Source organism: Triturus cristatus, chromosome 7 (assembly GCF_964204655.1).
Source record: "Triturus cristatus chromosome 7, aTriCri1.1, whole genome shotgun sequence".
In the NCBI taxonomy this organism is placed as follows: Eukaryota; Metazoa; Chordata; class Amphibia; order Caudata; family Salamandridae; genus Triturus; species Triturus cristatus.
Window position 1 is genome coordinate 569357188 of NC_140590.1, and position 22888 is coordinate 569380075.

At 48.1% G+C, this 22888-nt stretch overlaps 1 protein-coding gene across 1 annotated transcript in view; it reads right to left on the reverse strand.

Moving 5' to 3' along the window:
* The window catches only part of RAB37 (RAB37, member RAS oncogene family), a 399852-nt gene extending 392780 nt beyond the window's left edge, over window positions 1-7072 (reverse strand). Inside the window, exon 1 of the mRNA XM_085617094.1 lies at window positions 6207-7072. Coding sequence (XP_085473220.1) covers window positions 6207-6275 — 69 coding nt within the window. The 5' untranslated portion in view covers window positions 6276-7072. The remainder of the gene's footprint in view (window positions 1-6206) is intronic.
* Between the last annotated feature and the right edge of the window lie 15816 nt (window positions 7073-22888).

Sequence of the window (22888 nt, forward strand, 5' to 3'; positions counted from 1 at the left end):
TTTCACTTTGGAGTCCCTGGTGAACCTGCATCAGCTACACCCTGGCAGTGAACAGCAGTGTCCTTACACTTTGGGGGATCTGGTGAACCTGCAAAAGCTACACCATGGTGAACAGCAGTGTCCCTGACACTTTGAAGTTCCTGGGGAATCTGCATCAGCTACATCTTGGCAGTGATCATCACTGCAGTTGCATCCCTGCTGTTGTCAATTAGAGGAGTGTGGGTCAAAAAATATGAGATGTAATTTGAAAAGTTCAATGAAATGTTTGTATTTGTGTATTTCAAAGTGTAGAGTTGTGTTGCTTCTTTTCGACTTCATGACTCAAAGTAGATAAGGCTCCTAGTTCTGAGGTGCTTACCTTTTTTGAGCTGATACACCCCGACTGCGTTTGGATCCAGAAATGTCTATGGAGCAGCAGATTAATGCTATCATATCCTCCTCACATTATTATCTGAAACTACTGATGTGTGCTAACTCTTTAATTTCAGAGCCTCACAGGGCCTCAGTGGTTAGAGTAATTATAAGCTCCAATACAGAAATGCCATTTTAGTCAGAATTTCCCAAAAAAGATTACAAAAAGTAGAAGAAAGTCATAGCTCTGCAGTGCAGGCAGTGACAAATGTTCTTTGGACAAAGCCTCCTTTAAATAGGCCTGGGCTAAAAATCCGTTCCGCTTGCGGAAATTGCGATAATTTGACATTTTCGCGTTCCGCGGAGAGCGCGAAAATGTCAAAATTTCCGCAATCCGCATTTTACCAGAAATTTTTTGCTTGCTCGCGCTGTAAAATAATACATTCTCGCGTGCGCGCGATCGCCTTACCTGAATCCCCGCGTTCGCCGACAAGTTTTCCCGATCCGGTCGCGTTCTCCACGAGATGTTGGATTGTTGGTAGCCATTTGCGCTGTCTCGCGACAGTTCGTGCCCGCAGTAACGTCATTCGTTGCGCGATCATGTCTTTCTTCTCGCGATCATGCACCGCGAGATAAGTGAAAACAAGATGGCCGCGTCCGCGAGCAACCGCATGGGTAAGTTGGCGAGCCGCGACCACGCAGAAAATACCGCGAACGGGCGGGAAAAAAACTTCTGCATCTTCGCGATATTTCCGCGTGTTTGCGGAGATTTTTTACATTTTCGCGATAATTTGCTAAAGAGAATTTTCGCAAATTCCGCCCACCCCTACCTTTAAAGCCCCATGTTCAGGAGTCTGCATTGATTGCTGGTAAAGGTAAGGGTTACATTTAAAGCCTTGATGCTAATACCATAACACCGTTAATGGTGAACCTCCCAATCACCTGGATACAATGACTTTAACTTTATACCCCACCATGTACACTCCCCAATGAAGGTGAGCTACCTCTGGTTGTGACAAGGGTAACATTTTCCAATTAAATCTCCTCTCTTTCGCAGTACATGCCAGAGCCTGTTGGAACCCTCTTCCAAACCACCTTTATAAAAACAGTTCTCTTGCTCTGTGTAGAAGATATCAAAAGTTGTAGTTTTTAGTTCCTTTCATTTGGGACCCATTTAGCTACCTGGATGCCTTTGCTTGGTTTGTATTAGCGCTATATAAAATTCCTGTTGATGATTAACTTAATAATATGCGCCTTTTGTAATACAGAGCAGAATTATCATCGGTTTGCAACAGTGCAAAGTCACAAAAAACGATACAAACTGGTGCAAAGTGTTGATATAGCATTCAGTTTCCAGTGAAAACCTTTATTTGCGCTGGAAAGTAGCCTGATATGCAATGGAAATGGCAATTTTCACACTTTGTTCTACTTTGCGTCGCGATGGCGTCCCATTGGTGGTACAAGGGCGTTCCCATGCTACCACCCATGGTTTTAGACTAAAAGCTTTATCTACTAATAATGGTGGAGAGGGCTTAGCTCAAAAAAATAATGCCTCCTAGAGGCAGGCGTTCGGTTTCAGAAATCATCTAACTTCTTACTTTTCAAATATTTCATGCGTGCTGCATTGTGCAGCACACATCCAATGGGTAAAAAGTGTAAAACTTTTTCTAGCCATAGTTGTTTTTTTCTGGAATTGTAGTTTTCCCGTACAAAACCTATACTGAAGAGCTAGCACACTCCTTTGCCCCGTGGTGCAAAGGTGTATGCATGGTGCTAGGCAACCTAATTGCGCACCAGCGCTGGAGGAGAGAGCAGCAACTCCATATCTTACTAAATATGGCTGTACGATACCCCGTAGCCCCTTTTCATCAAGGTCACATGACTCCACCATGATCCTATTAAATAGTCACAGGCTTCAGGGAGCCTGAGGGGATTGCAATCCCCTCGCGCTCCCTGAATCTTTTCTTTTATTTGTTAGAACATTCTGCCCTCTAGTGGCAGAATGTTCTAATAGCCTTATAGCCCTTTGTAGCTGGGCTATACCGGCTATTAAAGTCGGGCTGCCTTGTTAAAGTCCCTCGCCTTCGGCTCGGCCCTTTAACAATGCAGCGGGCCTTTAATAGTCGGTATATCTGGGTGTGTAACTCCTTTACCCTGACTAGAGTGGTGAATTCTGCCTGGCTTAGGTGCAACCCTAGCCAACCAGAAACCCGATTTCGAACAATGAGTCAGCAAGATTTTATTTAGGTAATGTTTCAGCCATAAGTAAGGCAAGAAAGTGCTTTCTTGATTTCAGGCACCTTATCTGTCTTTATTTGGGGGAAAAGCAGTGAACAACTCTCAAATTATTTTCTCTTAGTTGCTGAGAAGAGAAACCGATATAATGGAAATTTGAGGCAGTTCTAAAATAAGTGAGGGTCCCCGAATTTGTTTTCACGTGTAGCTGCATAAGGTTAATTTGCGGTTTTTAATTGCTGAAATGTACATTTCCAGCTTTTTACTGATTCAGTCTCTCAAAAAGTATTAATATTTTCCCTCATATCCCGTGAAGTTGGAGATGTTTTTCATAATATTCCACGAAGGATAAGGAAGGTAGATCTTCCAATTTAGAGCCTTGTCTGCACAGCCGAGGTCACTGCTCTGAGTGCGCCCCAGAATTTCTGTAGCTCTGCTCCAATCAGCGACCCCTCTTGCGGCCACTTTGGACATCCCGTCCTCTCGTGTTGCGTCACCAAGGCACACACACATCCCGCCGTGCTCTGCGCCTGCCCCTGGTCGCTCGCGCCGAGTGCCGAGCCACTGCTCGCTTAGCTGCCTGCATCCGAGGGGACAGCTGCGGCGAACATGCTGGAAACAAGAGCGCAGCTGGGGCTTGCCGGCCGGCTGCTCCGGGGCCTGCGCTCACATCTCACCCAGGTAATCAGGGCAGGCAGAGATCCCCTGCCTCTGCCCACATCAAATGATGTGACCTTGGCTTCAACGTGGAGAAGAACTAATTCACGGGAAAGGGAAGGATTTCACGGCGGTAGAGCCAGGGCAGAATCAGTCATATGGCAGGCATAACAGCAGAACTGGGGCACCGTCAGTCATATGTAAGGCATGGCAGTAACGTGTCAATAGTTACAACAGATCTGGGATGCAGAAAGTCACATGTCAGGGATGGCAGCAAAGCTGGGGTACCGTCAGTCAGAAATGGCAGTAGAGCTGGGGTACTGTCAGTCACATGTCAGGGTTGGCAGTAGAGCTGGGGTACTGTCAGCCACATGTCAGGGTTGGCAGTAGAGCTGGGGTACTGTCAGTCACATGTCAGGGTTGGCAGTAGAGCTGGGGTACTGTCAGTCACATGTCAGGGTTGGCAGTAGAGCACGGGTATTGTCAGTCACATGTCAGGGTTGGCAGTAGAGCTGGGGTACTGTCAGTCACATGTCAGGGTTGGCAGTAGAGCTGGGGTACTGTCAGTCACATGTCAGGGTTGGCAGTAGAGCACGGGTATTGTCAGTCACATGTCAGGGTTGGCAGTAGAGCTGGGGTACTGTCAGTCAAATGTCAGGGTTGGCAGTAGAACACGGGTATTGTCAGTCACATGTCAGGGTTGGCAGTAGAGCTGGGGTACTGTCTGTCAAATGGCAGGGTTGGCAGTAGAGCTGGGGTACTGTCAGTCACATGTCAAGGTTGGCAGTAGAGCTGGGGTACTGTCAGTCACATGTCAGGGTTGGCAGTAGAGCTGGGGTACTGTCAGTCACTTGTCAGGGTTCGCAGTAGAGCTGGGGTACTGTCAGTCACATGTCAGGGTTGGCAGTAGAGCTGGGATACTGTCAGTCACATGTCAGGGTTGGCAGTAGAGCTGAGGTACTGTCAGTCACATGTCAGGGTTGGCAGTAGAGCTGGGGTACTGTCAGTCACTTGTCAGGGTTCGCAGTAGAGCTGGGATACTGTCAGTCACATGTCAGGGTTGGCAGTAGAGCTGGGATACTGTCAGTCACATGTCAGGGTTGGCAGTAGAGCTGAGGTACTGTCAGTCACATGTCAGGTATGGCAGTAGAGCTGGGATACTGTCAGTTACATGTCAGGGTTGGCAGTAGAGCTGAGGTACTGTCAGTCACATGTCAGGGCTGGCAGTAGAACTGAGGTACTGTCTGTCACATGTCAGGGTTGGCAGTAGAGCACGGGTATTGTCAGTCACATGTCAGGGTTGGCAGTAGAGCTGGGGTACTGTCAGTCACATGTCAAGGTTGGCAGTAGAGCTGGGGTACTGTCAGTCACATGTCAGGGTTGGCAGTAGAGCTGGGGTACTGTCAGTCACTTGTCAGGGTTCGCAGTAGAGCTGGGATACTGTCAGTCACATGTCAGGGTTGGCAGTAGAGCTGGGATACTGTCAGTCACATGTCAGGGTTGGCAGTAGAGCTGAGGTACTGTCAGTCACATGTCAGGGTTGGCAGTAGAGCTGAGGTACTGTCAGTCACATGTCAGGGCTGGCAGTAGAGCTGGGGTACTGTCAGTCACATGTCAGGGTTGGCAGTAGAGCTGGGGTACTGTCTGTCACATGTCAGGGTTGGCAGTAGAGCTGGGGTACTGTCAGTCACATGTCAGGGTTGGCAGTAGAGCTGGGATACTGTCAGTCACATGTCAGGGTTGGCAGTAGAGCTGGGGTACTGTCAGTCACATGTCAGGGTTGGCAGTAGAGCTGGGGTACTGTCAGTCACATGTCAGGGTTGGCAGTAGAGCTGGGGTACTGTCAGTCACATGTCAGGGTTGGCAGTAGAGTTGGGGTACTGTCAGTCACATGTCAGGGTTGGCAGTAGAGCTGGGGTACTGTCAGTCACATGTCAGGGTTGGCAGTAGAGCTGGGGTACTGTCAGTCACATGTCAGGGTTGGCAGTAGAGTTGGGGTACTGTCAGTCACATGTCAGGGTTGGCAGTAGAGCTGGGGTACTGTCAGTCACATGTCAGGGTTGGCAGTAGAGTTGGGGTACTGTCAGTCACATGTCAGGGTTGGCAGTAGAGCTGGGGTACTGTCAGTCACATGTCAGGGTTGGCAGTAGAGTTGGGGTACTGTCAGTCACATGTCAGGGTTGGCAGTAGAGCTGGGGTACTGTCAGTCACATGTCAGGGTTGGCAGTAGAGCTGGGGTACTGTCAGTCACATGTCAGGGTTGGCAGTAGAGTTGGGGTACTGTCAGTCACATGTCAGGGTTGGCAGTAGAGCTGGGGTACTGTCAGTCACATGTCAGGGTTGGCAGTAGAGTTGGGGTACTGTCAGTCACATGTCAGGGTTGGCAGTAGAGCTGGGGTACTGTCAGTCACATGTCAGGGTTGGCAGTAGAGCTGGGGTACTGTCAGTCACATGTCAGGGTTGGCAGTAGAGCTGGGGTACTGTCAGTCACATGTCAGGGTTGGCAGTAGAGTTGGGGTACTGTCAGTCACATGTCAGGGTTGGCAGTAGAGCTGGGGTACTGTCAGTCACATATCAGGGTTGGCAGTAGAGCTGGGGTACTGTCAGTCACATGTCAGGGTTGGCAGTAGAGCTGCGGTAATGTCAGTTCAGTTGTCAAACGTGACGAAATCTGGCCTAGCGCCAATTCCGTTGAGACTTACAGGTTAGGCATGAGAGTGACTTTGCCCCAGCCCTTATGGCGTTCACTGACCTGAGTCCAACACACCTCCACCGGCCTTTCAGCGCAAAGAGTTGGCATATGATTGACCACACTCAAGTCCTGCCGCTCTTTTATATCCTGTGTCCTAACTAGAAATTCCATTATGTCTGTATAGTTCTGTCAGCCTTGGCTTCTAGGCGCCTTTAGCATGGAGGGTCGAAAGCAGCTATGTGACAGCGCTCTGCGTGTAAAGTCTCCTTACCTTCTGCAGCTGCTCCTCGTTGTAGCAGGGCTGGGCTGCGTCACTCGGCTGCAGGGCTTCCTCGTCCATGATTTGAGCCCGTCCCAGGAGTGTGTCCAAACCTGATTCACCGCCTTTGAGCCCACAGTGCCTAGAAGAGGGGGAACGTCTCCACCCGGTCACAGGGCGCAATCAAAGAGCGGTGAAAACTGCCACGACATCCAAGAGGGGTTGGCAGAGATCCCAAGTGCGGAGCGGAACGGGGCCTGAAGCGGTGGGAGGATTTAAAGGGATACTTTTGTACAGTGGGCACTCTCACTGGACTCAGGGGTGTGGGCAGCCTCAGATGGGTGGCTCTGTCTCAGAGGGACGAGTCCGCGCCTGGGCGCATCCGCACGGGTGGGCAGCCTCAGGGTGTGTGTCACTCTCAAGGAAAGCACGTCTCACGGGGTGGGTTATTCCCTAAGGGAGGCAGTCTCACGCGTGGGGCTGCATCTCAGGCTAAGACGGTGGGTAGTTCAGGGCGTGGGTCACTCTCAGAGGAATGGGCAGTCCTCAGTGGCAGTCCCTGAGGGAGACCCACCATAGCACCCGGACAGGTCCGTGAGCCAGGGCGGGAACCCTTCCTCGCCAGCTCCGGGGTTGTGCACTTGCTGGACCGAGCGATCTCAGCACCCGGGACAGCTCCTTCGAGTATGCTGCCGCCAGCAGCCTGCGCCTCCTTACGTCGGTGCCTGGGAGCTGAGCAGTAATAGGAACATCCACTCAGCGCTGCCCTGCCTTATCCCGGGTTCAAGAGAAGCCTCTGAGCCCCAGAGCCCCTCTGCCCGGTCCCAACCAGAGCTCCCTCAGCAAAGAAACCCCGCTCGACCCAGAGGCGCCGGATGTCAGCAGCAGCTGTGACGGGAGCGATGCTGCAGACTGTTTATATTCCGCCCGCCCTCCCACTCACGCCTCCTTCCAGTCCGCTTCGTTTCCCTCCTATATCTACCTCCTGCTCTCGGCCCCTCCCTCCCGCTACTTAATTCCTCCTCGCTCACTCTCCGTCCTCACTCCATTTCAGTATTTCCCTTCGCTCGTCTTCCTTCGGCTCCCTGCACCTGTTTTGCTGCATTCTCCATTCACTTTTCATTTCTACCCCATAGGCTCCGCTTCACTCTTCCTCCTTCTATCCTTCTCGCTTTGATTTCCCCTTCCTTTTCCCGTCTTACCTCTTCCCCTTCACACAAGCAGGCCTCTTTCAACCTCCTATTCTCCATCTCACCTACTTTTTTCCATTCACTTTTTCTCATTCTCCACCTCTCCTCTCACCTCTCTTTCTCACTCCACATATAAGTTAAGGAAGATTTGAACAGCACTTGGGGGCATATCAACAACAACTGGCAATAATTATCGCTGAGCGCACTTAGCGCTCGGATAATTATCCCCGGCTAGCGCCGATTTTTATCGCTGAGATAGCGTGCTATTAGCAACGCTTATCTCATCAGCAATAAAAATCCTAGCGCTAACTGGCTAACGTGAGATTATCGCTGGAAACCCAGCGATAATCACACGTTAGCTTGTTCATAGGGACTCACAAACTTAGCCATGATATCCTCCTTCCATAGGATATCATGGCTAAGTCAGTCCTGAAGCAGGCGTAAGGAAAGTAGCGATAACAGGGGTTATCGCTACTTTTCCTGACGCTATGCTTCATAGCGTGGAGCTTGATGATAGGAGAAATGGCGCTTAGCGACATTTCTCCTGTCATGCCAGGTCAGGAACGCCCACTTTGCATCTCATTAGAGATGCAAAGCTGGGCGTTAGGAATCCTGACGCTAAAGCAAGGTTTCAAGCGTTAGCGTGGCCTTGCTGATTAGGCGATAAAATTATCGCCGCTTTTCGGCCGAAAACGGCCACAAAAGCGGCGATAATTTTTTATCGCCTGCTTGTTGATATGCCCCCAAATTCTTCTCAACTGCCACCGCATGGTTATTAGTACTTTTAGTCCTTTTTTTAGGTCTGGGTTAGAAAGCGCATGCGCTGTCTCGAAGAGCCGTGCTGTTTTTTTATCTGTGGGCCCGAAGACTGCCCATCTCCTACCATTGGTCAACTTCAGCATCGCTCTCATTTTCTTTGATGCCATTCCTCATGGCATGCAGGCGACATGCCTTCTTGTGTTTGGTCATTCCATAGCGCATGGACCCAGTACATGTCTCCTTACACTGCCCCTGGTTTGCAGAGCTATTTTTAGGTCTCGCCTGACCCAGCGCATGCGCTGATCTGGCGAGACTTTTTGAGAGGGCTCCAAAAAGTGCTACCAGGCTAGCCTAGAGCTACAGAGCATGTGCGCGGGCACGCGCGCCGCGCTTGACCGCGATTACTTTCACTTTCGCGGCCGCATGGCCGCTTGGCATAGCCAATAGGTCTCGCTTTTGGGACCTTATAAGTATTTAGTGGCATATTATCAAGGACGGCATTAATAATTATTGCCGGTTTAGCGGCAGAAAACTGCCGCTAAAGCGGCGATAATGGGCTTGATAATATGCCCTTGAGAATTCCAATAGAAGCCCATGTTCACACCAGAACATGGACTTGTATTGGAATTCTCAAGGGCATATTATCAAGCCCATTATTGCCGCTTTAGCGGCAGTTTTCTGCCGCTAAACCGGCGATAATTTTTAACGCCGTCCTTTATTATATGCCCCTTAGGTATGCAACTGTTGCATGGCTAAACACTTATAAGGTCCCAAAGGCGAGCCCTATTGGCTATGCCAATGCTTGTTTTCTTGGTTTTCATGCACTCCATAGGAGTACTTGTGTTTTCAGGCCGTTGCCCTTGTACACACACACACATACTACTAAAATGCATGCAAGTGTACATAAACAATTGTATTTCTTAAAAAGCTGTTAAGACACGAACAGCACTTGTTTATTTTTTTCTCACAATCCGATGGTATTGGAGCGCTTGCTTCATTGTCCGTCTTCCCATAGCGTGAACCAATGTCAATGGTATTAAAGTGCTTTAAGTGCTCAACAGGTACATTACACAATGACACATTAATTTTTGGCGCTGATCCAGCTTCATTTAAGGTTTTTTCCCATTGGTGCTTGCCCATCCCCATATCCGCTCCTGCTTCCCTGCTTGACCCGTCCCTCCACTGCCTCCCTCGTCGCTGCTGCTTTTTATATATTTGTTTATTTATGGCATGATCCAATGGTATTGGAGCGCTTGCTCTGTCCTCCATCTTGCCATAGTGCTAACACCAGCAATGGTATTGGAGCACTTTAAGTGCTCACCAGTTACATTACACAATGACACTTTCATTGTTGTAGGCAGGTGAAGCATAAGTGATTTGCCCAGAATCAAAAATTGTTCAGCCGACCCCGAGATTCGAACCTGGTTCCCCAGGTCCCCTGTCAGCAGCTCTGGCCATTTTGCCACATCCTTGCTTCACTTCAAAGCTACTCTACTATTTCTCACTATCACTACCACATTTGTTCAGCAAGACCCCGTCAATCCCGAACAAGCATTGGCAAAGCCAATAGATCTCGGCAATGTTCAAGCTATTGGCCTTGTCAATGTGAATGTCTTTTAGCCATGTTGTCTAGCAGCACATCTGCTGTTCAGCATGGCTGTAAGTCACTGAAAAAAGTGCCATAATGCAACCAGTGCAGGCCACGTCATAGCGCTTTTTTTATGTTAGGAGGGACATGACAATAAACTCAACATGGGGTGGGCGAAGAGACTCGGCATTGGCTCAATTTCCTGTGATTCTGGGCTTTCAGTAACTTCTAGCCATGCTGAACAGCAGAAATGCTGCTAGGAACATGGCTGAAAGACATTCACATTGACAAGGCCTATGGCTCGGGCATTGCTGAGACCAATTGGCTTTGCCAATGTTTGTTTTATCTTAGGAGCAAATTAACCCTGTTGCTAGTAGTCTCCTCTTCCTCCTAGTGGGGAGGGGGCAGCTTGGCAATGGCAATCTTGTCCAAGGGATGGAAAATATCTATTGGTCGCTGTGGAGTGAGTCTACCCGCACCACTGAAATTACCGGTAGCCTAGTATGAAATCTGCGTTCTCCAGAATCAAAGTGCCATTCTAATCTTGAAGCAGGAATCCTTTTGGAAGGGATAATGTTGGAAAGGGGAGCTTCATCAGTCTACATCAGTGGCTCTCACATCCCTATCTGTACCAATCGTGCCAAGACCTGCCCCCTCACCTCAGAGGATTTAATAGTGACCAATGATCCCTGTCCTTTACCCCCTCACCACAAACTTCACATTCTTACTTACTCTTCCACCCCCATTCCCCTCTTCTTTACCTCTGTCACCTGTCTTTCACCCTGAACCTTTTTTGGCCTTCCTTATTCTAGCAGAGTTTTGTTTGCCTTGGAGTCTGGTGTTTATAGGATAACCCCTCCTCCAGCCCTGCACTTGTATATAATGTATCACTGTTTTAAAGTGCCAATGTGGCAGTCACAGTTAGGAGCAACATATTGGTCATCTTGCAATGGTAATACATTGATATACTATGGAAAATACCGATCCAAGATGTATTGTTGTGTTATGTTACTGAAACTTGTATAGCACACATACACCAAACAGTTCTTTGGCACTAAGGTAACTAGCACAGAGACGGCTCAGAATATTAATTATAGGCTTGCTTCAATATCCAAGTCTTCACCATCTTTTTGAATTTCCCATAGCTGGGGTTGTCCTAATTTCCAGAAGCAGGAAGTTCCAGATGTGTGGGGCAATGACTGAAAATCTGGTTTCACCTGTTATTTTTCCTATTGAACTGAGGAATCGCTAGATAGTGTAAATGGGTAGATCTAAGATTTCAATTGGGAGTATTTTTTTGGATATGGAATTTTATAGAAAAATGAACTTTTCATGTGGAGGGATTTGAATACCATGCAACATGTTTTAAAAGTGGATCTCTGGGCAACTGGGATCCAATGGAGATCTTTTGTCACTTGAGAGATATGGCAATGTCTAGGGAGTTGGTAGATCAGCCATGCAGCGGTTTTGAACCGACTGCAGCCTACAAGTAAGGCAGTAGGGAAGGCCCAGATAAAGAGAATTGGCATAGTATATTCTTGACATTACCAGGGCAATTATGAATTTGATGAGTACATCAACAGTGAAAAATGTCTTTATTTTATGATTATGTGGATTTGGAAGAAGAAGGAAGATATTGCATAACCAAGTTGTGGTTTCAGGGAGAGTTCTTCTTCATCAATGAGGACTCCAAAGCTTTTTACCGACTTCTTGGGGGGAGAGTACCCATCGCAATGGGTCAGAAAGAAGGACTCCATGGACAAACTTTGTTTTGGTGATAACTATCTATGTTTTATCAGAGTTTAGTTTCAGATGATTGCTTTTCATCCAATCCTGAATGAACAACATTGTGTCCTGAAAATGCTACTTGGAAGTTGTGGTATTGTCAATTGTGTAGAGAAGTTGCATATCATCAGCATAATTATATATTTTAACTTTCATGTTTTTAAGAAAGTGTACCAAGGGGTGATTATATAGGTTGAAAAAGGTGTGGAGAGAGGGAAGAACCTTGTGGACCTCACAATTCCGTTGTACTTTAGGAGCGTTGAAGGGGGGGAGTCAAACCAAACACGATCTATCTTTTAAAAAGAGATGATCCAGTTAATTGCAGAGTCCTGTAGTCCAGCAGCCCTGACTGTCCACCAGAAGTTTATGGTCAACAGTGTTAAAGACCGCTGAGTGATCAAGGAGGACGAGGGCTTTCTATTTGCTCTCTCCCACATGTCATCTGCTACTGAGAGGATATCTGCTGGGCACAAAGGATAGATGCAGTGGACACTTGGGATGCAGTGCACTGCAGACGAAAGCACGTAAGTAGCTTAATAGCACTGTTAGTGGGACTGCAGTATGCTGTAAAAACAAGAAAAATGTATAAAGGAGAAGGAAAGTAATAAAAAGGGATAAATAAAGGAGTCAACTATGGGACTGGCCCACCGTCCCTGACACCGAAGCACACTCATTTTCAGACATAGGTGCAATATGACCAGGTAAAATGTCTTCACTCACGGGGCAGTAGACCCAGTGGCTAAAGAAGGCTACACCACTGCTTCATGCTGAATGCTTTCATGTATGTAAGTCGTCTGTTTTTGACACTCGAAAAGGTCAACGGCAGAAGAGGGCTGACTCATAGCCCCTCTGTAATTGCATATGTATGTATGTATATGTATGTTTTTAATGAATGTGTTTGATTACAAGAGCTTGGTAGACAACTAAACCTGTCAGTCCCTCCTAATAGGGTCTAGAACAGATTCTCACAGTGCAAATATTCTACCACTAGGGTTTGTCAAAGGGAGTAATCAGGGGGGTGTGGCCTGGCTGCCGATGGAGTAGGACGTGCCTCGTGGCAGCTCCGTTCTTCGCAGCCAGCCTCAGCGTATTTTATAGCATCGAGACCCGCGACCTGGTGGCGGAGCCTCTGCTGACTTGCCACATGCCATAATCAGCCCTCTACAGGTGCCAGGGCCCCTGGGGCAGACTGCCTCGCTTCAGCGGTGCATCTCGGGAGAAGGGGACGGCCGGACCCACCATCTTGGAGTCAAGCGGGATGAAGGTGGCAGACTCCGAAGGCCAGGAGCCGGCTTCTGAGACACCTCGGCCGCCTATAGGGGCCCTCCTGCCCCCAGTACTACCTTCTTGCCTGTGTGAAGGCGGGCACACAGCAGGACTGTGGCCAACATCTTGGCCTTCCCTTCCTCCCATTGAGAGTGTCGAGGGTCGGATCGGGCCCAGGGGACAGCACGACGGGTCCACTATTGCCAGAGTGCACAGACCTTGGGGGGCTGGTTGAAGGAGGGCGGCTTCCCCCGGCAGTGCCGGCGGGCCAGGACCTCGCCTAGAGCACAACAGTGGGCCTTTCTGTTTACCCGGGCTCTCGTGCATCAGGGAGTGGCACGGCCTGGGCAAGACCACGACAGACCATTGATCCTGCATCTGGGGCTACCATTCAGGTCAGGTGAGGCGGCTGCCGAGGTGGGGCAACTCTCTGACCTGCCTATTGACATTCCTACACCTGGATGTGGAGCAGGGGGTGATCGTCTGCACTGTCGCGTAGCGGGTGTCTTCCCCACACCCTCCCGAAGTGTTTGAGGGTGACAGGCCTTGCAGCCTGGGACCTGACAATCAGCATTGGAGATCGGGTCTGCCTGGGGCTTACCGCTGCCTGGAGGGACTGTCTGGGTCCTTCCTTCACTCTCGCTCTTGCTGCACGGCCGATGGCTCGCTGCAGAACCCACCTGTGTAGGGGCAGCGTGCATCTGCCCCCTTTATCTTCTCGACCTGTGGTGCTTGAGTGTTGCCTGACCCCTGGGCCATGGGAGAGAGACTCGCTAAGTTGGATTTCCCGTGCATGGGCCAGAAGGTCTGGACTGTGGACCCTCCTTGGCTCGCTCCTTCTGTTAGGCAGGAGGACCTAGCAGCCTGGCTTCCTTCATGAGGTACTCAGGGCACATAAACCTGTGTCCAGACTCAGCTCTGGGCCCCTCTGTGAGTCGCTTTACTCGCCTCTTCCCCCGCTCTAGACTCTGAGACGAAGTAGGGACTCACCGCTGGACTGCTGCTTTGTGCCTCAAGATACTTTGCCCTAAAGGGGGACAACATCGGGTGTGCGGCTCTCACACCTCCCCCTCCTCTTTTGACCTTCTGGAGACCCTGGACCTATATATAGCCCTATACACTTTTGACTGTGGAACAACAGCGCCCACTTGGAGGTGGTCGTCCTTTGACCGGGTCCCCGTGGACTGCAGGTCCTGGGAGAACATGCCTCGTACTAAAGCTGGAAAGGAGACACCTGCCTCACCCTCCAGGGGCATCACAGTCCCAGCTATATGGCTGAAATCAAGCTCCTCTGCCTCGGCCCCGCCAGACCTTCCATTGGCCCCTACATCCGGAGAACCAGCTTTGAATCCTCTCACATCAGCCTTCATGACCAATTTTCTATAGGAAATAAAAGCAGCGATTGGCTCCCTCTAGTCAGATTTTAAAGCTTGCCTCCATGATCTTAGGCGAGATGTAGTAGAAATCGGTGGTAGGGTTGATGACCTTGAACACACTCTGGATTCTAGGACGGAGGACCACGAGGACCTATGGCGCAGGATGAACACGCTGCACGAGCAACATATAGTACTCCAAATGAAACATGAGGGCTTAGAAAATAGGAGCAGGAGGAAAAACCTCCGCATTAGCGAAGAGGGGTCAGAGATCATGATGTACACCGCAGATCTGCTCCAGGCTGTTAGATGTGATGATGATGCTTCTCCACCTGCCCTAGATAGAGCCCACTAGGTGGCGGCCCCTCGGGGGGTCCGGACTTTGTGCTGAACATACTCACTTGGGTGCACTTCTTTACAGAGAAAGAGGCAATCCTACGTAAAGCCAGAGACAAGGCAGAGTTCACCTACAATGGCCCCCGCATCCAGATTTTCCAGGACCTTTCCGTAGTGACACTCCAGCGTTGCTGGGATTTTAAACCAATCACTGATAAGCTACGAGAGCGTAACAGAAAGTGCCAATGGGGCCATCCCTTTGCCTTGATCTTTACATGGGAAGGCAAACGTAGATCAATTTGTTCATTGCAGGAGGCTCAACAACTGCTCCATATCATGATGGAATCTTGCCCCACCAGCCTAGACCAGCGCCATGCATGGCCCAGAGACCCCATTCACCCAGAGTGGACAACTGTCCCGCACCCAAGACACAGGCACCAGACCACAGGAAAGTAAACTCTTCAAGTTAAGCAAGACATCATACAGCACCTACGCTCCATGGATGACGCTCAATCTCCCACGTGCTCTCCTTCGGCCTCGGTGGCGTCCCTCCCACTCACACCTTGATTGTTGAGACAATTAGTAGGCATGTCTCAGCCCACACTCCGGGTGCCTGCTCTGGAGGCCCCCTTACTACCACATGTTGTCATGAGATATGCAGGGCACGAAATCAGTATTGGCAGGAGCAGGCGTCCCATATTCTCGCAGTGATTCATGCCTGGAACTGATTTAACGCTCTCTTGGACCCAATAGAGATCACCTCTTCACTGGTGTTGATGGCCGGGTGCGGGGCTGGTGCATACAAAGAAGATCTTCTCGGCTCCCCTCCATTCAACGAGGCACCAAGGGGTGTGACTTCCCAAGAATGGACCTAGTGTAGGAAGCTGGCTCTGTATATGCTATACCAAAACGAGGTATAGAGTGCAAAGAGTCTAGTGGAACCCCAAAGTTAGACAGAGGTAATAGTAGATAGCACCTTGCTCTCTATTTGTGGTAGTGTGGGCGAGCAGTAAGGCTTTATCAGCGGGTAGTGTTAAGCATTTGTTGTACACACTCAATCAGCAAATGATGTCACACACTCAAAGAGTGAGCTCAGACCAATTTTGTTTGTATAAAAATATTGTTAATTTATTTTATTTCTAGAACCAAGCCAAACCTGGCACAGGTAAGTGAAATAAATGCTTTTTAAAATATTATGCAGTGTTTTACAAGTGAATGCAAGTTCAAATGCAGTTGTTTGAAATACAGGTAAGTCAAGGTATTGAAAGTACTGTACAGATTACTTTTTAAGTTACTTTTTCTATTCAGTGTGATATGCCTAGATATCACACTGGGACATTTCCTAGAGGAAAGGTAAGTGAAATCAGTTTAGCACAATTGTTAGCACTAGGGCGGCCGGGTGCAGAGCGCTGAGGCCCAATATTATCCTATGGGGGTTAGGGGGCCTCCGGTTAGTGGCTGCTTACGAGCAGACCACTGGGTTGTGGGAGCAAAGCTCCTGATGTTAGGCTCAGGGCAAAGGGGGATCCGTGTTAGCAGCCAAATTACACCAGCAGCGGCGCAGGGGCGGCTGGGTGCAGGGTGCTGGGTTGACGTTGGGTGTCCTGTTGATTGCAATGGGGACTCTCCTGTTTCAACAAAGACTGCAGGCTCAGGGATGAAGATCTTCTGGAGCTTACCACCAGTTGGAGAGGTAAGTTGGGATGCCTGGGGATGCTGGGACACTGTTGGTTGGGCCACCCATGGCCGTGGGGCTTCAGGTGCAGGGGTGTCTTTAGGCGTCGGGTTTTTCTTACCAGCTCCGGTCGCAGTCCGGGGAGGATCCTCCAGAAAGAGGCTGCAGGCTTTGCTGGGGGATTCGAGGCAAGTCAGAGATCACCAGATCTTGGGTCCGTGTCGCCGGGGAGACCTCCTTGTGGTGTTGAACCACTCGAACTCGGGCCATGGGCGACGAGTGCAGAGTGGTGCAGACACGCGGATTTGGCTTGAGCCAGAGTCTGTGGTGAACAAATCCAGTGTTCACGGGAGACAAAGTCTTTTCTTTGGAGGGCCAGCTCACCTCCTTTGAGACCCTTGTGCGATCCTTTGATGGATCGTGGGTGCTTATTTTACGTACATAGCAGGTCCTTCAGCATTCCAACCCCACGTCCCTTCACCCCTATCAAGCACAGTGGCACTCTGACATTCTGGAGGCATCGCCCCAGAACAGTGAGAACAGCTCTGGCGTGACATCCCTGGAATATATAGCAGTGTCTCTCAGCGCAAAACAGCCTACAAAGTTATAACCCTGGTATTACACCCCAGCCCGACTGCAGAAAATGTTCCCCACTTCTTCACCCCTGTGTCGGCGATGCAACTCTGTTATGGGTTCCTTTATCCACATCTGGTGGTCCTGGCCACTTGTTACCCTTTTCTGGAAGGAGGTGCTGAGCCATGTCAAAGACGTGGTGGGGCTCCCATACTGAACATGCTGCAAGTAACTGTCTTAGGGGTCAGGCCCCAATACCTCCAAGCTATGACACATGCTGACTGGCGTCTGATTCTGCACATTCTAGGGGCAGCAAAAAAAACTATCGCCTTGCAGTGGAAAAAACCTACAACCCCCCCACCTCACTATGGTTCACTCGCTTGTGGCAATGGAGCTCCTAACGTGCTGTGTCGAACACTCTGAAACCAAATTTAAACACATATGACCACCTCTCCAAGCTAGAACATTGCCGCTTCATCCCACCACACCTCCGCGCTTTGCATCTATTTGACAATATTCTTCTGCCGCGATTGGCTGAGTCCCCCTAATGAGCCGATCAATTTTAGCATAGACCAGGGTCCTTCTACCTGACCCCCTTAGTGACACGATCATAACCTCTCAGCGCCCCTTCTCATACATATAGGCTCCCCTCCAACTATGGCTAGATGATGGGTGACAGCACTCAAGGGCCCCTACCCTCCCCAATCCCCCTTCCCCCGCCATACCCCCTGTTTCCCTTTTCTTCTTATTTTTCTTCTTGGTTTGGCTGTACAATGTGACATGAACAGTATCTTACCTCTGGATTGCAACCCACTTCTTAGCTCGGGCGGTGTAGCCCCACCACCTGGCATACGCTGAGCAGTGGCTTTCATATCTTACACTATCTGCCCAGAAGCAATAGATCATTCATAGCGATACCACCGGGTGGGTCTGTTGAGATTGCCGCAAAGCTTAATGGTGACATAGAGTAAGCCAAAACTGAATGATCAAGAATAAAATGTTACCTTATAGGATTGCATGATAGGCCCTCTCTCTCTCCTGCCTACTTACTATTGATGACTCGCTCTATGTGCGGTATCCTTTGAAATTGGGGCATATGCCTGGACTCAATAGACATTGCTGCACACCTGCATCCACTTTACCGCGATAAGACCACTTAGGGTGCTGTGGGCTATAGAGGTGTATCAACGGGATTTGCTAAGATATTTACATACTGTACACCTGATGAAAATGCTATATGTGTGATAACTGTGTTCACAGTCATTTGAAAACAATAAAACAGATTTAAAATAAAAAGGAGTAATCAACACCCATGCCTACGGTGGAAATCTGTCACTTTCCGTGCTATAAAAAACCCAGCTACAGGTTTTAACACAGAGGAATAAAAATCCACTCTTAAAAGCCTATTGGCTTTAACATCTGTTTTCAAAATTATTAAGTCAGTACTATTGTCTTTGGTGTAACATTTCACTATACACAGATTAGACATATGGCATTTGACATAACATTTCCCAATAAACCAATTAGATCTATAACATTTACAATTGGCTTGTAACCATATTCAGATCAGCTATATTGAGCATACGCTTTCACACAATGCAAGCGTCAGTCATACAATCAAAGAATTCTAAATATGTAGAAAACTACAGTTAGCAAAACAGCATAGAACCCCTCCAATTGGGACCTATTAAGGACTCTAACTGTGTACCTCTTCTCCCAGGGTATGTCTGAGGGTGTCACCATCACCAAAACCCTTCTCTACTATACTAATCAGCAAGTTTCCATGTAACAAAGCCCCTGTCTACTGACTTTATGACATGGTAATACAAATGTGCCCTTTATTTCACAATAAATACTATGCCTACTGCCTCTGTCATAAGAGTTCAGAATGAACAGATTAGCCCGGTGGCCTCTGACATAACTTTTTCTAACAGACCATTCAGGTGTCTAGCCTTTACAATTCATTTGGCTCCATAATTAACGCACATCTAGCACACTAAGCGTTGGCTTTCTTGAAAGGTAACTATCAGGAACAATTATGTTGGACAGCTGGTACCCTCAGCCGTGGACCTGTGATCCAGTGAATATGCTAGCCAGTCACTGGTCAGAAATATTGACTGTTGTTTCAAATTCTTGTTACATAGACCAGTGGTGTGATCCTGTTAATTGTTGAGGTTGAGTTGGAGTTCTTGTAAGCAACGGCACAGCCAGGGGTTTATACTCCCAAAGCAACACGTCTAAAGCATGGAGGCTTAGAAATGTTTCAAAAGCAAAAGGTCAGCAACTGAATTGTGCTATACAGGAAACACCATTTACCACACAGCCTTTACCCTGCAAAGCCTTTACCATGCAGATGCCTTTACCATGCATGGTAAGTATATTTAAGATACGCATCTCTCTCTCTCTCTCTCTCTCGCTCTCTATCTCTCTCTCTCTCTCTCTCTCTCTATATATATGTATATATATCTATATATATCCAGCTCCAGGTTGCCCCTAAATTAGAAACGCACTCGAACGATGTTTCAGGAGCAGTTCCTTTATTAGTAAAATGCCTCCATGCGCCGATAACTGCCACAGCTTGTCGATTCGCCTGACTCGTTTCAAAGCCTACCGGCTCCTTCCACAGAGGCTCGACATATGCTTGAACACGCACACCTTACATTTAAATACGATACCACGCCCTTCAATGGGCTAAGACTTCTGGATCTTGAAGTGTGCCTGTGTGCTCCTGAAACATCGTTCAAGTGCGTTTCTAATTTAGGGGCAACCTGGAGCTGGATATAAAAGCGGCAGCCCTTGCCGCTAGAAATGCACCACCCCGATAACTGGAGGCCACGGGACAAGGTATCCAATCTTGCCTCATGTGTGGAACTTTGTTTATGGATCTATGATGCTTCTGTGCGTGTAGGCCCATTGAGGGCTTTTAAAAACAGCTAAAATGAAATGCGTCCATACAGGATCGAAAGAACAGGCACACTTCAAGATCCAGAAGTCTCAGCCCATTGAAGGGCGTGGTATCGTATTTAAATGTAAGGTGTGCCTGTTCAAGCATATGTCGAGCCTCTGAGGAAGGAGCCGGTAGGCTTTGAAACGCGTCAGGCGAATCGACAAGCTGTGGCAGTTATCGGCGCATGGAGGCATTTTCCTAATAAAGGAACTGCTCCTGAAACATCGTTCGAGTTCGTTTCTAATTTAGGGGCAACCTGGAGCTGGATATATATACATATATATAAATATATATATATATATATATATATATATATATATTATCTACTGGCGGTCGCCAGTAGATAGTTATAGTTAGGACCCTGTTTCCATAGGAAATCCGCAACATTCTATTTTGAATAACTTTGGCGCCGGTCGACGAATCCTTGCGAAATTTTCAAAATAGGTGGGGCGTTGAGCTCCGCTCCTACCCTGAAAGTCTCGGGGGGATTCGTCAAGCGGGGGCTGAGATAAAAGGGGGGTCCCAAAACGCGTTTTTCCCATGCATTTTTCCATAGGACCTTTAGACAGAGCTACAGCCCGAACGGCTGAACAGAATTTAATGAAATTTGGCAGAGAGGTAGTCCTCAGGTCAAGGAAGTGCCTTTTGTAGGTTTGGTGTAAATCTGTTCAGTAGATTCTGAGAAAATAGCCTTTAAATCAATATATATATCTGAGCCAGCTTACGGTGCGCTTACGGTGCGCTTACCGTACGCGTACGGTGACGTGCGCGAGCGCGATTCTGATTGGCCGTTAGATCTTAGTAAACATTCGAATCGGTCGAAACCAGGAAGCGGCGGCCGCCATTTACTCTCTCGCACTCTGACAGGGGGTTGAAAAACAAAGTGCAAAAACATGTAAAGGGGCTGTTTAGACAGCTCCCAAGCACCTAGCCATGTCGAGGGAGTCCCCAACGATCCCCCAAGTGAAAAAAAGCAATTTTAATTTTTTCGAAAATTTCGCCGATTACGCTTACCGTACGCGTACGGTAATAAATAATAAAAAAAAAAAGAAAATATCCACATTCTCCCCACCCCGTGTGCGCAAACGGTGCCCGAAGAGCACCAATTGTGCATGGCTTATTATAGCAGAACAAAACATATATTTTACCTGTCACAACGATGCTCATCATATGTCCTCCATGTGCGCACGGTGCGCGAAGCGCATCGTGCGTTCATGGCCCATCTAGCGTAACGTGGGCACGCGGTGCGCGAAGCGCACCGCGTGCTCACTGTGCGCGCACGGTGCGCGAAGCGCACCGTGCGCGCACGGAACGAACTGCGTTAAGTGGGCGCGCACGCCACAAATGGCGTAAAGTAACTTAGCATTTAAAAAACCGTACAAATTCACTGAAAAAACCATAGGTTTCACACACGTTATAGTTAGGAATTAGCATTTAAAAAACCTTGCAAATTCACTGAAAAAACCATAGGTTTCACACATGTTATAGTTAGCTGGACATTTTACTGATAAAAAACCAATGAAATTCCCCCGTTATAGTTACTGTAGGCAACTATAACTCACGCGACCGTAATCCTCTGCTGATAACATATGTGTCTTTATGAAAAAAAAATATTTGTAATATATGTATAGCTAATATTTAATGGAAGAAGACATGGGCAAATAAGTGTCTAAATACAGTATTAGCATCAGCAGAGGATTACGGTCGCGTGAGTTATAGTTGCCTACAGTAACTATAACGGGGGAATTTCATTGGTTTTTTATCAGTAAAATGTCCAGCTAACTATAACATGTGTGAAACCTATGGTTTTTTCAGTGAATATATATATGTATATGTGAATATATCCAAAAAACACAAGTTGCCCTGAGGCGAGAACAAGCCTTCAACAGGGTGGTAAACCATGAATTTATTTCGTATCAGCACAACACAGACCAGAGTAAATTTCAGTCCCAAAACGTTTCAAAGCCGAATGGCTTCTTCTTCATGGGAAAACTGCACAAGAACAGAAATGCTGCCCACAGGTACTTATACTCCTGCACTCTGTTGATTATTCCCAGGTGGATAAAGTGCAAGGCATGCTGGTACCTGTAGTTCAAAATATCGGGCGCCAGTATTACCCCAGTGGGTCCATGCAGATGCAGCGAGTAAACATCCATAATAACACCCAAATAGGCCTCCGGGCCGGGAAAGCTGGTAATTTTAATTCTTTCACCCCTGCTGTGCCTTTAATCCGACGCGAACATTGCCCGTCGTGCGGCCCCTCAAACAAGCGGTGGCAGGTTCTCTGCGGCCAGGCTACTGCATTTATATCCAAAAAATACAAGTTACCCTAAGGCGAGAACAAGCCTTCAACAGGGTGGTAAACCATTAATTTATTTCGTACCAGCACAACACAGTCCAGAGTCAATTTTAGTCCCAACGCGTTTCAAAGCCGAATGGCTTCTTCATCAGGGGAAAACTGCAGAAGAACGGAAATGCTGCCCACAGGTACTTATACGCATTCACTCTGTTGATTATTATTAGGTGGATAAAGTGCAAGGCATGCTGGTACCTGTAGTTCAAAATATCGGGCGCCAGTATTACCCCAGTGGGTTCCGTGCAGATGCAGTGAGTAAACATCCATAATAACACCCGCGTCAGATTAAAGGCACAGCAGGGGTGAAAGAATTAAAATTACCAGCTTTCCCGGCCCGGAGGCCTATTTGGGTGTTATTATGGAACAAGCTTGCTGGACAAGCGAAACGCGTTACTGGATTAAAATACCATCATCTGGTGAAAGCACACTCTGAGTGATCACTTTATTAGAGCTCTTGTCTTGTAAGTTTCAGGTGATTCGTCAAGCCGGTGCCGAGAAAAAAGGGGGGTCCCAAAACGCGTTTTCCCCATGTAAATTTCCATAGGAAACTTTAGACAAAGCTACAGCCCGCACTGCTGAACGGAATTACACAAAATTTGGCAGAAAGGTAGCTCTTGGTTCAGAAAGCGACTTTTTTGTTAAATGGTGTAAACCCATTCAGTAGTTTTTTAAATATTAAAGGAAAAAGAACTTTATATATCTAGGCGGAGCCTAACCACACATCTCATCGTGAGATCTGATTGGTTGTCAGCACTTCATCCAAGAAGTGTTCGCAGCCATCTTGGTTCCAATATACATGATAGCACCTCATTAAAAAGCATTGCAGTGAATGGAAGGTTTTGAGGG